The sequence below is a fragment of the Mycteria americana genome, chromosome 3, assembly GCF_035582795.1.
Source record: "Mycteria americana isolate JAX WOST 10 ecotype Jacksonville Zoo and Gardens chromosome 3, USCA_MyAme_1.0, whole genome shotgun sequence".
Taxonomy (NCBI): domain Eukaryota; kingdom Metazoa; phylum Chordata; class Aves; order Ciconiiformes; family Ciconiidae; genus Mycteria; species Mycteria americana.
Genome location: NC_134367.1, coordinates 51,067,700 through 51,082,614, shown reverse-complemented (window position 1 = coordinate 51,082,614; position 14,915 = coordinate 51,067,700). Strand labels below are relative to the sequence as shown.

General features: G+C 39.4%; 1 protein-coding gene across 2 annotated transcripts in view; it reads left to right on the top strand.

The window, feature by feature from the left end:
- The window catches only part of PDSS2 (decaprenyl diphosphate synthase subunit 2), a 124,375-nt gene that overhangs the window by 42,212 nt on the left and 67,248 nt on the right, over nucleotides 1-14,915 (top strand). Inside the window, exon 2 of one of the 2 annotated variants that reach the window (XM_075498485.1) lies at nucleotides 10,745-10,876. The exons of the other annotated variant lie outside the window; for it this stretch is intronic. Coding sequence (XP_075354600.1) covers nucleotides 10,745-10,876 — 132 coding nt within the window. The remainder of the gene's footprint in view (nucleotides 1-10,744; nucleotides 10,877-14,915) is intronic. 2 annotated transcript variants of the gene reach the window in all.

Genomic DNA, 14,915 nt, shown 5'->3' with positions numbered 1-14,915 from the left:
AAACAATCCATTGAAGCACAGAACTTGGAACCTCTTTTTCACTGCTAGGAAAGAGCTTTCAGTGTTTTAAAGGAATAAATATTTGTAATAAATTAATCTGAATAATGCTGAAGATCAGTTAAGTTGTTATTTAGAAATATCATTGAGTACAGAAGGTTAAAAGAACTTTTTAGATCATTCTGCAAAGACAGTACATACCCTAACATTTTTGCCTTTTTGTGTGTCATCCGTTTGTAAAACATGCTGTGAGCATTTTCAGTGTGAGATAATGGCTAGGAGTTGACCTATTTCATTGTTGCATTTCCCTAGTACAGTTTATTTAATGCAAAATACATTTTTTTGACAGGCTGTACAATTACAATATTGCTGAAGTGACACTGGACCTCCAGAGGTGTCTGAATTCATTAGCGTTGTGAAGCTAATCATATTTCTGTCATTCACAGAACTTTTCAAAAATATTTGTATTGCTTTCACTTAGCAGAATATTCCTGCATCTGAGAGTGCCTGTTTTAAAAAAGGTAGTCTTGTGCTTGAGTAGACCTGTTGATATTGGTCGACAGTGGGGTGCTAGACCTCCCACAAAGTTTAAATAAAGTAAATATTGATGGAGAAATCAGACACACAAAAATTAGGCTTCTGTTTAAGTATTTGTGGTTAGAAAAATAAGGGTGCCAGACCTGCAAGCTACTGCTGGTCAGAGTAATTGCACTCAGACACTAACTGCATTTTTTGGTATTAGCTTCCCTGCTGCCCACATCACGTTCCAAGATCAAGTCAAACACTGACCAGGAAAAACAGCAGAGACTGGCAGTTGGTTTAAAAATACATTTTGGTGGTTTGTTTTCTGTGTGGCGTCTTTAGTGTCATCCTTAAGGTAGTCCTTTTTGCCCTGCCCCTACCGCTCATAACATATGATGGCTTGGAGGGTAGAATTATTTAAAAAACAACAAAAAAATCTTTTTTCTGAATAATAAATTCCTTTGAGATAAATGTCTGATTATAGCTGCCCTTTATGTTTATAGTGGGTTTTTTCTGTTCATAGTAGGCTGTTTTCAGATCTTAAAAGACCATGCAACCTAAAACCAGCTCTTTCAAACCTTTAGTTTCAAAATGTTGCTGTGCGTCTTCATTCAAGTGAAAAAATTGGTATTTCCCTTCTTATCAAGCAAAACTTTTTCCTCTTCTTCCTCAGCTGGTCATAAGTTTTGCAGAAAAATGGGAGTTTAGAATATTTTTGTTTGTTATTTTTTTTAACAGCAACTCCTCCCATAGGTTATCCCCTAGAATCAATCCTAAAGGAAGTAAGTACATCAAAAACCTGTAAAATAATGTGCAAGTATGTAGCTGATCTTCATGGCAATAATTCAAATAACCTCTGCCTTTGGGAAACCCAGTAAACCTGGTAGCAGTGGATGGTAGACTGATACGAGTGTCTAAGTGGGGTTCTACAGGCTCCAGGGAAAACTTCATTTTTTTTCTTTCAAGAATTCAAAAGCTGTATTGGTTTCTAGGAGCTGTAAATGCTCAAGTACAATGAACTGCAAGTAACCAAAGCCAAGTATCAGTATTTGCTTTGCACCTGCCCAAAAACCTGTAGCTTCTTAAACTTCATCTTTATGATGAGACTTGATTTTTGTGGGATCTTAGCCATTTGAATCTCCACAACTTTCTTTAACCATCTGACTTTTATAGTTTCCTGGAAGGGTCCATCTTTTGTGATCATTGCTGTGTTTAAAAGGTTGTTGGAATTTTCTTCTTGAAAGTACTACAATATGTGGGATATGTACTACAATATGTGGATGTTGTCTACCTAGACTGTAGTAAAGCCTTTGACACCATTTCCCCATGGCGTTCTCCTGGAGAAACTGGCTGCTCAAGGCTTGGATGGGCATACACTTTACTGGGTAAAAACCTGGCTGGATGGCTGAGCCCAGAGAGTGGTGGTGAATGGAGTTAAATCCAGTTGGCGGCTGGTCACAAGTGGTGTTCCCCAGGGCTCAGTACTGGGGCCAGTTCTGTTTAATATCTTTATCAATGATCTGGACGAGGGGATCGAGTGCACCCTCAGTAAGTTTGCAGATGACACCAAGTTGTGCGGGAGTGTTGATCTGCTTGAGGGGAGGAAGGCTCTGCAGAGGGATCTGGACAGGCTGGATTGATGGGCCAAGGCCAATTGTATGAGGTTCAACAAGGTTAAGTGCCAGGTCCTGCACTTGGGTCACAACAACCCCATGCAACGCTGCAGGCTTGGGGCAGAGTGGCTGGAAAGCTGCCCTGGGGGAAAAGGACCTGGGGGTGTTGGTCAACAGCTGCCTGAATATGAGCCAGTAGTGTGCCCAGGTGGCCAAGAAGGCCAACAGCATCCTGGCTTGTATCAAAAACAGCGTGGCCAGCAGGACTAGGGAAGTGATCGTCCCCCTGTACTCGGCACTGGTGAGGCCGCACCTCGAATCCTGTGTTCAGTTTTGGGCCCCTCACTACAAGAGAGACATTGAGGTGCTGGAGCGTGTCCAGAGAAGGCCAACGAAGCTGGTGAAGGGTCTAGAGCAGAAGTCTTATGAGGAGCGGCTGAGGGAACTGGGGTTGTTTAGCCTGGACAAAAAGGAGGCTAGGGGGAGACCTTATCACTCTCTACAACTACCTGAAAGGAGATTGTAGAGAGGTGGGGGTCGGTCTCTGCTGCCAAGTAACAAGTGATAGGACAAGAGGAAATGGCCTCAAGTTGCACCAGGGGAGGTTTAGATTGGATATTAGGAAAAATTTCTTCACCAAAAGGGTTGTCAAGAGTTGGAACAGGCTGCCCAGGGAAGTGGTAGAGTCACCATCCCTGGAGGTATTTAAAAGCTGTGTAGATGCGGTGCTTAGGGACATGGTTTAGTGGTGGACTTGGCAATGCTAGGTTAACGGTTGGACTTGGTGACCTTAAAGGTCTTTTCCAACCTAAATGATTGTATGATTCTATGATATACATTAAAGCCTGAAGAAATAGGTACATGTAGCAACTCCAGAAAGAGATCAGTCTCTCTTCTGATCTTGAAGGGTGCTCTGACTTTTCCTAGAAATCCTTCAAAAAGTATGTCTTAAGACTTTCTCTTGTGATAAGTTAGTTCTGGGAATAATGCAGTTGACCCCAAGTTCTGTGCGCCTCCTGCCGTTCTAAGCATAGTTTTCTATGCTCCCAGTCCCTGCGAAGATCACGTTTAATAAGCAATGGAGTGATGAAACTTTGCATGGAATCTTTCACCTTGAAATTTCACATGAAATGTTTCTCCTTGTAAGCAAAATCCTGTGAAAACCGAGCAGCTGTTTTCTACTCTCATGGAGTCACTTAGGTTGGATAGGACCTTAGGAGCTCTCCTCCAGAAGCTTCCTGTTATAGAAGGTATACTCCTGCAACCTTCTTCCAAGATAAAGCAACTAAGATATTCTTTGTTATGTTTCTATTCAGTTTGTGCAAAATATATTTAATATTTTTAAGACACAACTTAGGTGGATTTCTGGGACAATTGAATACCTAAATTTCATACAAGCTGCATTTTAAGTATACGTTGAGTGATCTTTAGTCACTCTCCCCAGATGAGTAGGTATCTGAGACTTCATAAATGTGAAAAAAATTACCCAAATCTATAAACTTCTTTGCATCCTGAAAAATGCTGCAGCTCTTGTGGAACTGAGCATTTTGAGGCCTGTTTTTTATTGAAGGCCTTGGTTGTGATTCATGAAGTATTCTCGAGACTAAGACTAGCCAAATGGAAGCACAGATACAACATTGTATAAGTTATTCAGCGACTATGCCTATAGAGTTGCAGCTGTGAACCTGTAACTTGCAGGCAAGTACTCTCTCACTGGGCCACAACCATTCTTTTGCACGTGAGCAAGGTACCATCTTGGCTTAGTCTTAACTATCCAAGTGTCACCCCATGTGGTGGGCGCAGTTATTCAAGAGTTGCTTTGTATCATAAATGAAGGGGGCACTACCTCTAAATTGCCTTTTTTTATTCATTTTTTTGTCTTTGGATGAAGAGCCAGTGCAGAGACAGGCCTCTGTCTTCTTCATACCAGAGTCCTTTTTGGTTTTTGTCTGTGAAATCTTGTGTTTCTTTGTGACTGGCTTCACAAAGCTAGTGGGTTGAGACCCCTCATTTGCTCAGAGGCAGGGAGAGCAGGAGTGCTGTTAGAAAGAGCTCCCTTGTAACCTGCCAGAAGAGCACCTTCCCGCAAGGTGGGACGGGAACATCAATTCCCTGAAGCCTGGCCTGACCCATTACACAGGTCTGCTCTTACTGGATAAACTCTTTTAACTACTAGATGGTTACAGAATGGTAATGAGCCCCATCTCCATCACAACCCTTTTTTTTTCAGATAAAGGCATTCCCCCAACCCCAAAACTTATTTTCCATGTGCAAAGAGAGGTTTAGTTGTCCAAGCCCAGGAATAAGTTTCTAAAACGCACATGTTCTCATCTGCAGCCTCCAGGTGAGCTTTTAAGTTGAGATGGCTCGTGGGTTTCAGAGCATCCCTCCTTCTACCATTTCCTGCCAGCTGGATATTTAATTTGAGTCCCATTTTTAAATTCTGTTCTCCCTATATGAAGTAAGTTTTTCTTCTCCCCCCGCCCCTGCTGAACTGTGCCCAAAACACGCGTTGTGACAAGGCTGACCCCCCTCTGCAGATCTGGCTGTGGACATTGGAATGGACCAGGGTTTTTAATGTGTTTTGAAGATACCTTTGCAGAAGGGTATTTCATGTATATTTGAAACTGGAGTAGCAGGTGAAAATAAGTAGCTAGAGACTGCTGTTAGCATACACCAAATATATAAAACTGAATGCTCTGAGTATTTAAATGTATGCATGTTTGAGTGTGATCATATGGTCATATGGTGAATCCTATGATTCAGATAAGTGCATCTATAATACAGTGGTTCAACATCTGTTTAAAAAAATGAGTATGTCAGAGAGTTTTCTCTTATTTACTTCTGACAAGTCATTAATAAAGCAAATTGGATGAAAGCCCTGAGGCTGGTAGAACTCTTGCATTTCTAATAAAGAAGCCGACAGTCTTGCCGAATAGCTCCATGCCTTACCTCTAGCACTAGATATAGAATTGCCAGTTATAATTAATTTTGAAAAAGTGTGGGGTTTTGTGGGTTTTTTTTTTTTTCAAAAGTACCTGCACCTGTAACCATGAGTGCATCCTTATAACCCTTCTATATTGAGCAAAATAGATGTTACAGATTTAAAACTGTGTTTATATTGTCACAGCTGGGATTGTCAGTTTGAATAAAGGGTTTCTTTTTCAGAACAGTTTGTATTTCAGCCTAAAACTAGCCTAGTTTTCAATGACATTATCCTAGGCTTATAAATCTTCTTCGTCAGCATAAGTGATTTTGGTTGTGTTACAGACTTTCCTAGCTGCTTTTTATTAGAGCTGTGTGAACAGGTGATTTTTTTTTCTCCTTTTGTTTGACACGTGAAGTGGGAAGGAGAGGAGTGGCTGATCACCACCCTGTATCTCTCCCTCTTTTCCTTCCCCTTGTAGCTAAACAGAGCTTGTGTATGACCTGAAACAAAATGATTGGTCTTGTCAGTGGGACACTTTCAATAAAATGCGTGGAAAGGAAGGGCAAAATCACCAGTGGAGGTGAGGAGGGCAGTGATCTGTTCGCTTCAGCCCCTACCAGCAGGCCAGTGGCTCGGGCACGCACCGGGGCGATGGTGGAGGGGCTGCACGAACTGATGGAAGGGCTGCAAATCCCGCAGCTCTTGTTTGCTTCTGTCATGAGCAGAACATTTGGGAAATACTAAAAACATTTGACTAAACATTTAACAACCCCTTTTTGACCCTTCCAAAATACCTTACCACGTCTGTTTTGATTGGAAATTTGTGCTGTATTCTTAGTGGTTAAATTTGAACTAGGACTACTACCTGTAAGTATGCTCTCTCCTGCTACACCCACTTGCAGAGTCAGTTGGCTTCACACTTGCCTGTGCTTTTTTTTTTTTTTTTTAAACTCCTATTTGGTGCCATGAAATTTCCCCCATGTCCATCTCTTCCTTACAGTAACTCTTGTATTTGCCATATTTCCTCTCTGTTGTTTAATTTCAGAGTTGAATTTAATGAAAAAAGTGGTAAGAACATTAGCTGGTTTTGTCTCATGCAAATAATTTAAAATCTTTGCAGTATTTAAACAAGATCGCTCAAAAATACGAATGGTGCTTGCAATAAATACTGCAAGCACCATTCATATTTGATTTTCTGTTTTAATGAAAGTGTAAATTACTGATGGAGTTACACCTGGCAGTTATTGGAGGTTAACATTTTAACTGCAAAGTCTACTGAAATGGCTGCACGTGTGGAGAAATACACAAAGCATTAAGTGAAATGCTCATGTTTGCTTGATTTATTCTCTGCAGCAGACGGACTCTGGTGGTAGGAGGTGTAATTTGCAGCACATTAGCTATTAGCCAGTGTCATTGCTTGAGTGGGTGGTGTGAGTCTCTTGTGCCTGTACAGTGGCGTACTGCGCATGTGTCAGAGCTAGGCGCTTCTCCCCTGTGCCGCAAGAGGAATTTTTTAGTGAGCAATGTTCTGTGTTTAAAACTGTGAATCTGCCAGTTTTCAAATGGGTTATTCTGTCACATGGATAATATCTAGAGTAAACGCCTGCGTTTGGTTTTGGGTTTTTTTTGCCGCCCCCCCCCCCCCCCCCCCCCCCCAAAAAAAAAAATTCTTAACGTTTTGCAAAACTGGATTGTAGAAGTGTTTGACTTGCCTACCTTTTTTGGTATGCGGTCCCCTGAGGATGAAGTACGTAATTTGCGAGACAGTCAGCCTGTAAGAGCAAGCAAAATTGTGCTAATGTTTCTTTTTTTGGGTACCCTATGCATGTACTTGTAGTGTTCAGCAGAGGTTTTCCAAAACAGTCTCAGCTTGATGCATCTTTTTTTGTGTGCACAATTTCACTTGGGTTGCTTTTAGTTCACTTTTTTCCCTAGAGGCACCTGTCTCCTGCCACATACCCATCAAGACTAATTGCACCATCTGGAAGACTTTTGTGTAGCTGTTACTTGTGCAGAATATCTCTTGGGAGCGTAATTCAGAATGTGAATGTGACCCCTGAAGCCATGTCAAGTAGCTGCAGTAGTTTCTAATGTCTAAAGGATGATCACCGTAGGCTTTATTTGTTTCAAGTCTAACACGGTTTGCTTTAGCGTGGATATGTTACGTATCAGTAGCACAACTTCAGTCGTGTTTTGAGTGGAATTAGACTTTGACTGCTGGTTTGGTAATTCATAGAAAATCCTGTCTAAAATTACATCCAAACCATATGTAACATATAGGCTATATGATTAGGTGTAGAAATGACAGACATGTTGCTCCTTATTATTACGTTATTTCATTTTTATGTCCTGTTCTTCCCCCCTCCCCATCTGCACTTCTCATTAATAGTTTCCTGCTAAGAATGCAAGGCATTTGTTGCTAGTGGTGTTGCAACCCGCCTGAACAGCTCTGAACGCTTGTTTTTGTTATTGCTATGAAACTGTTTCAGTATTTTCAGCACAGGTAATTTTCTGCTTCTGTTCCTCGCTTAGTCTGAATCGCGTAAAATCACTGTAGTACTTCACTTCTAGTGGTGTCTATCTAGGCAGAGGCTTATTTAAAGGCCAGTGCTTTATAATCCTGTGGTGAATACCTTTCTTCTCTGCTTCTGTAATATCCTGTCCCTTGGCAAGCTGTAGAGCACTGGGTATGAAAAACCAAAGTGTTCAGATTGTTAAAGGTATCATCATAATTTGCTTTTTTTTTTTAAACAAAAGTGTTATTCATTTCTCATGGGATCCTGCATTTAGTAAGGCAGTCTGATTTTACCAGCATACGTATGTGGAAAAAAGCAATTTTTTCCTAAAACCACTTTTCTTTAAAAATGATGGAATTGTGTTGAGGAAATATATTTGAATTTAATTGCATCATCTGCGTAACTTGTGTGCTCGTGAGTAATGTGGTCAACTGAAGTTCAAGCCAGAGAAGTACTTACACCACCACAAACAATTATGAATTCTGTATACAGGATACATACACACTATATATTATTCATTATATGGTTTTTCTGGTTTTTCCTGGGTAGTTTAATGTTCATTGTGGCTCTGACTTTGGAAATCTATAGAGTTAAAAGTGTTTAACTGTCTTGTCTGCATTCTGTTAACTGTATGTTGGAACCTGGTAAGAAAAGTTATTTATTTGTGTGCTTGGTGAGAATAAAGGTATGCAAGTTATAAATTCACAGAATACCGAAGGCAAGCAGCTGGCCCCTCCTCTTTAAAATCCCTCACTACATGTACCTGGTAAGCACAATAAAGGTGGACATTGCAGGACTGCAGCGTGTGCTCTCAGGAGAGATCTGAGCTGCACAAGCTTTCCTGGGTTTGAGTGGTTTGCAAGTACTGTGCCCTGGTCTACAAAACAAATCATTGTCTGCTCCGGGAAGTTTTATAGTACCTTCCTTTCAGTGGTTCTTACGCTGTTTTATTCAGGGCTTGTTTTGGTTGATTTTTAAAGGAACTTTGAGGATGGAAGAAGTGAGAGCTGGTGGCTCTGTGGCATGGTTTCTCCTCAGGAAGTTATGTTTGGATCTCATGTGCTAAAATCTGTGCTGAATGTCTTCCACTAAAATATTGATTACCCATGTTCTCCTAATTTTCAGAAACATTTTAATTGGTTTATTTTAAGATAGCTAGCAAGGTAATGTGTTAATTGCTATTTGCATTTTACTGCTCTGTTAAAAGAGACTAACATTTAATTGCATTATTGCCGATTGAGATTGGTGGCTAGTGCTTGCTTTTGGCTAAATTTCAGCTTTGACTGTAAATGTTTGGTATCCACTTGATTCTTAAAACCTCAACTTAGTTGAACCAAACTCTGTTAACTGTCTGAGGCCATACACACTTGCGCTCTCTTTTGGAAATTTAGCAGAAGTTGATACCTTCTCTAACACCACAGCTGCCCACGTTGCTGAGAGTGTGGGGTGTAGTGCTGCCAGGCTCGGTACACCCCACCCCTAACTTGTGCTGGGTGCGCCAGCCTGTCAGTATACAGGTGAAGCAGATGGGATGTGGGCATATTAGAAAGGCACAGAACCAAAAGCCATAGCCTCGTTTGGCTCATTAGACCCCACCAGAGCTAAAAATGTTGTGGGTTGTGGTAGAAAGCCGTACAAGCCATACTGGCCTCCTCTTATGTTAATCGTTAGTGGCGTTTGTAGGCTGTAGCTGCACTGAGTGTGAGCTCAGGGCTTCTCTGGAAGTGGAAATATTAGCCTGGAATCAGTGCAGGTGTGAAGGTCAAGCCCAGTAGCTGTCTAGTACCAGCTGCCTGGGCAGACCCTCTTATTCTTCTCCTAGAGCTTTTTGAGACGTTTATTTTGGGCCATTTCCCCATCGCTGTAGGAAAGGTTGTAAAGACTCAAGAAAAGGAGTCAAGATTATTTTTTTCAGTAGCACAAGAGCTTTCACATGGAAGGGTGCTATTTAAATTGTTATTTTTTTAATGTTTATGTGTCTGTGTAAATGAAATAGTATACTGAAGATATTCTTGTGTTGTGAAGTGATGTAAATGTAATGAAAAAAATCCAAATGAAACTTTAGGTTGCATCCACTGTTTTCTTTATTCAAACGTACTTCCAAGATCAACATTTTAGATTTTCATTCAGATGTTTTAAAGACAGTTCTGTTTTGATTTCCTTCAGTTATTAGGGCTAAAATTGTACTCTGGAATAAAATGAGTTGAAGTGCTTAGTAATCTGTGATGTAGCTCTTCATATGATTTATTTAACAAATATTTAGATGAAATCAGAGATATGGGCTCTTATTTATTGGAAATTAGTTTACAAATTTAATAGCATCTGGAATGTATTATCCTTTCTTCTAGCTATTTAGCCTTATTGATGAACGTAGGAAGTAGAAAGCAGCTTGACAAGGACAGGAAGAATACAATCGGAGACATTGCAGTCAAAAAGAAAAGCTAAGCTTGCTTTAAAACAAGTTAATTTCTGAGATGGTGTATCGAAGTGGTCATTTAAAACTGCTTTCAACAGATACATTTTTGTGGGCAGTTTCCTTCTGATCCCAAATTTAAAGGTGCAGCATTTGAAACAGTTCTTTCATTTAAAACAGCTTGTCTTCACCTATCCTAACTTTTATTTTCCACCTTTCATCAGGTTCTGCAAAGTCTATTCCTAATATACTGACATGTTGTATGTATTGTGCGGTCTGTTCATAACCACTCTGATCTAAACAGTTTTCTTTCAGCAGGTTATAGATTTTGGTTGTACCTTTCCTCCTTTCCTTTTCTTCTCTTGAAATACGAGTCGTCTTTTGGCTTTTTTGTACTTCAAACAAAAAACTGAAAGCTCTTATGTTCCTGTTATAGTAGATCACATTTAATTATTCTGAAATACTCCTTTCATGACATGACATGAAATGCAGGACATATGCTGCTCCTTGGAAATAAACAAGATTGAATCCTGAATACTTGCTTTTCTCTGCAGTAGTAGTATTTCATAGTAAGTGTCAGGTAAAGGACGACAAAAGATAATGATTAATAATTGCAGGTTACTTCCATGCAAACATGAATGTTAAAGACTTGATGAAATGATGGCAGCCTCAGGTCTGAGTCTGTCTTTCCGTATTGGTATAACCAGTGAAAATGGATTGTGAAAACATGCTTTGTTTTCTTTCCTTTTTGCAGGGGTTTTGTGTACGATAGCCGAAATAATTTACAGATGCGAGGTTTGGTCGTATTGCTCATTTCCAAAGCTGCTGGACCCAGCACAGCAGAACTCTCTTTCCAGCATAACATGGTCAGTGGAATTTATTCCAGGTACGTAGTAATTTTCTTTAGCAAGATACACCAAGGTACATTTGATGGGCGATTCTTAACTGGCCTGCTCAGCTGTTAAAGGAAAATCAGTACTTACCTAATTACAAAACTTGGTTCCTCAGAGTTATTATAAGCTTTCCACGGTGAAAACCATTTCCTACTCTTTGTATAGCTCTTACAATATCCGCACCTATATCTTAATTGTGGCTTTTGGGCACAAGCAAATTAAAAACATTTGGATCAAGATAGTTATTTGAAAGTTTATGTTGAGAGGTACTTGGAATCAAAGAAGTAAAGATGGTAGAAAATATTTTTTAATAGAGTATTTTCATTTTGCGTTACTCAGGTGCTACTTTGGGTGTACCTACTTGCTAGAAATTTCAGAGTCAGATTGCCAGTCTTGTGGAATACCAATCTGTTTCACTGGGCACGTAAGTTTTGCTATAGCCTCTTTGAAGGATATTTTCCCATGAAACAGCAGCATAGAATAAAGTTTTTACTTTCCACGTGTCACAGCAGAATTACTGAGCCTACCGTTAAGGTTCCTCAGGCTCTCACTGAGGTAATTCAGCTTCATCGAGTTCCTAAATTTTTTTTTTAAGTATTTAAACTAAATAACTTAATACTAGTAACAACAGTAATCAAAGATAGTGGTTGCTCTCCTTTGTATATTTGACAGTTAACTGTTCCACTAAAGTAATAAGTGAGATCTGGTTGAAAAATTGTAAAACTTAAATTTTTGAAATCTTTTTGAAAAATTTTGAGTGTTGCTTGGTTGAGGGAACAGACTGTCATATTTTCAGTTAATTGTGTTTCTGACCACTGTGATGTTTTAAATGAAGATACATAAACTCAGTGATATGCTTGTATCCTGATTTGTTTTAGAAGTGCAGAGATAGCATTGTAAAATTGAAAGGACCAAACAAATAAAGATGTTAAAATATATGTAGTATCTTAAAATAACAGAGAAGGAAAATATGTAAGAAAGGGTACAGATAGAAATAGCAATAAGTAAGAAAAAAGACAAGGCTGTAAATAGGCTTGTTATGGAGGGCTGTGTTGTCCCTTTAGCTGTTTAATTCCATTCTTGTTTTGTTTCGTCCTTAATGTCCCCTTAGGGTTGTAAAATTTTTATATTTATATGCAAATGATGCTGTATGAAAGCATAATTCTAGTTAGTTAATTATGGCACAGGAGGTATTTTGGTTTGTTTTGTAAATGATTAAAAAAGTTTACCTTAAGTATGCCTCATAAAAGGAGAGAAAAAGCATTATTTTTTGATAACTAAGTTCTTGAGTATGATGATTCTGACCATGGAGGTAACGTTTGAGTGTTTAAAGCTGCCGTTGGGAAGGTGACTAGTGGAAGTATTCATTAAGGAGCAAATAAGACCTTGAATTAATAATGAGCCAGTTGGTGTAAATGGACATCACTGGAACTATGCCAGTTCAACCAGCTGAAAATCTAGCCTAATAATCTAAGTTTGAGCAAGTCAATAGCCATTATAATATCTAGTTCAGAGTTACAAAGGTACTCCAAAAATGAAGCCGTTTTGAATACGCCCACACAGGTTCACTTAAGGTTCATTACTGTCTGCAAAAGTGATAACTATGGAGTTGTTAATTTAAATGGATTTTCAATGACACTTTAAGTCTGTAGCATGGTGTAAATATGAGCAAACGGATGCATGCTAGGAGAATGCCAATGTGTTTCATTTTGTGCCACAGTGGCCAGTTCTTGCCCTCCACTGAAGTCACTGTGGGCTTTGCCTTTGACTCCTTTCTTTATTTAAGGTACTTTTCCAAATACACTCTTAAATGTGAGTCTAATTTCTGGTTTTGATTTCTCCATTATATAAAGCTAAGAGAACAGGCAGCTCATAAAATTGTGATCTTAAAGGGCTTTTGTGATTGTTCTATGTATTACAAATAGTGTTTTACAAACTGCTCTCTCCTGAATGAGAACAAAAGGACATCGTTTTCCATTAGTACATTTTGGTCTGCTATCTTGGTTACAGTGTAATTATATATGGTGTGTATATTAGACATACATGTCAAAGTATATCCCTCAGTGATATGAAGTGAAGAAATACGCTTAATCCTTTATTGTTCGTATATGTCTCCAGCTTTGGAAAGTATTTTTTGGAAATAGGTTCTTACAGATTTTCAGCTCAGCTGTAAACTATACAGCTCTTTTTGTTGCCATGCCATATAATTACTTCATCTTTATATATAATATTTTGCTGGAAATATTATTTCTGGCACTGTAATGAGCATCTTCATTGCCTGGTACTTACGTGCTGTGAATGTTATATTGTGGACTGTTAGCTGGGATATGGCTCACTTGATTTTAGGGTACTTAGTAGTGATTAATTAATTGCATTCCTGAAACCTGAGCATGAGCTAAGTTGTTCCAGTACTTGTCAGTGATTGCACCAGCCCAGTCTTTCTTTTCCCACTGTTTGTGTTGGAACCAGCTCTTGTGTTCTCTTTAAATATTCAGTCCCACAGTGGATAGCCAGGTTACATCAGTCTGCTATATCTGGTACTACATTAAACGTACAATCTGTGACCAAGAAGATGTAACAGTGCGATAATTATTTAACTTAGAAAACCAAAAAAAAAAAAACAATGGTGGACTTTTTAATCCTGGAATCTAGCATGTTCTGCATAACCTCTTCTCCCTATTTTATATTCTTGAATCACAATATAAGCAAGCAATACAATAACTATAATTAAAACAGAAAGATGCTGAGAGCTGAATTTGGAATAGCAAAAAAATTTTTTCTTTATCCTATTCTCCTGTTCTCTAGATATGTCAATTCATGGGACAATTGACCTAAATGTATAAAAATAGTTTACCTAGCTGCTTAGCTGGCATCTGTTTTTTACTGGTACACAATGGAACAAAACTGATGCCTGCTACCAGAGAGCAATCTATTCCAGAATAATGAGGATTACAATTTAGGTAGGTACAGGAACAGGGCTAGCATAGTTATATGGTGCTGCCTCTGGCTGGCATTGCCTCCAGCTTTAGCACTTCATAATTTGCAGGAGACATGTTCTGCCCGCATTAAGCTGGGGGCGTGGGGGTCATTGTATGCAAGGATATCATAGTAGCTGCTGGTTGCCTTATGAGCTATGCTGAAGATAAGGGGGGAAGTGTTATAAAAGTCTGCTTGGCATGCTTTACTCTGTACAGCCGCCTCTCTATCATGTTGCCAGCAACCTGACTTTATTCCTATTGGTGGGGAAAAGAACCTGGCTTTACTTCCAGCTCAGCACCAGTGATCCCAAAAGAGGATGAAGAGGAGAAGTAGCGGCATGATAAACAGCTCTATTTCAGCTGCTGGACAGATTTCCTAAAGTTGAAACTTTCTGCTGGTCTCTTAGCCTTTAGGAAAATATTTCGTTGGCTACAGAAGCATTGCAAATGTAATGATGAAGTGCAGTGCTCACTACAGAGTATGCAAGCAGTATCATGTAAGGGTTGATGTCATTGCCTGTACTCAAAGTGTGCATCCCGTATTCCCTTGAAACTCCTTCCTACTCCTGTACCCAAGAGAAAGCAGAACTTGCATTTGGGTTTAGGCAGAATCTAAGTAATGATAATTTATCATACTAATAGTATCAGAGAACACCTTAGACGTGATACAGGAGCCTAGAGCTTCATAAGAGCTTCATAAGAGCTTTGAGATGCATTTCCTAACTGGTGATTATACTAGAGTCTGACACTCCTTTCTGTTGCCTTCTTTCAGAGCAAAACTCGCTTGGATAGTCAAGTATGCAGCTTGCTGTTCTTTGCTGCTGGAAGTGAGGTTTTTAATTGAAGCTCCAGCATCATATGGTTTCTGAGCACTTATAGCTTTATGCTTCATAGTTGAAGCTAGATTCTTACAGTTGAAGATACCAAGACTGGCTTGGGCCCTCTCACTAAATACCCAAAGGGGTATCTTCTTCTGTTCATGTCTGGCACTGCCAGACACTACTGGCTGGGGACTGAGGAATCTCCTTGGCTTCATATTGAGTAATGAATTCTT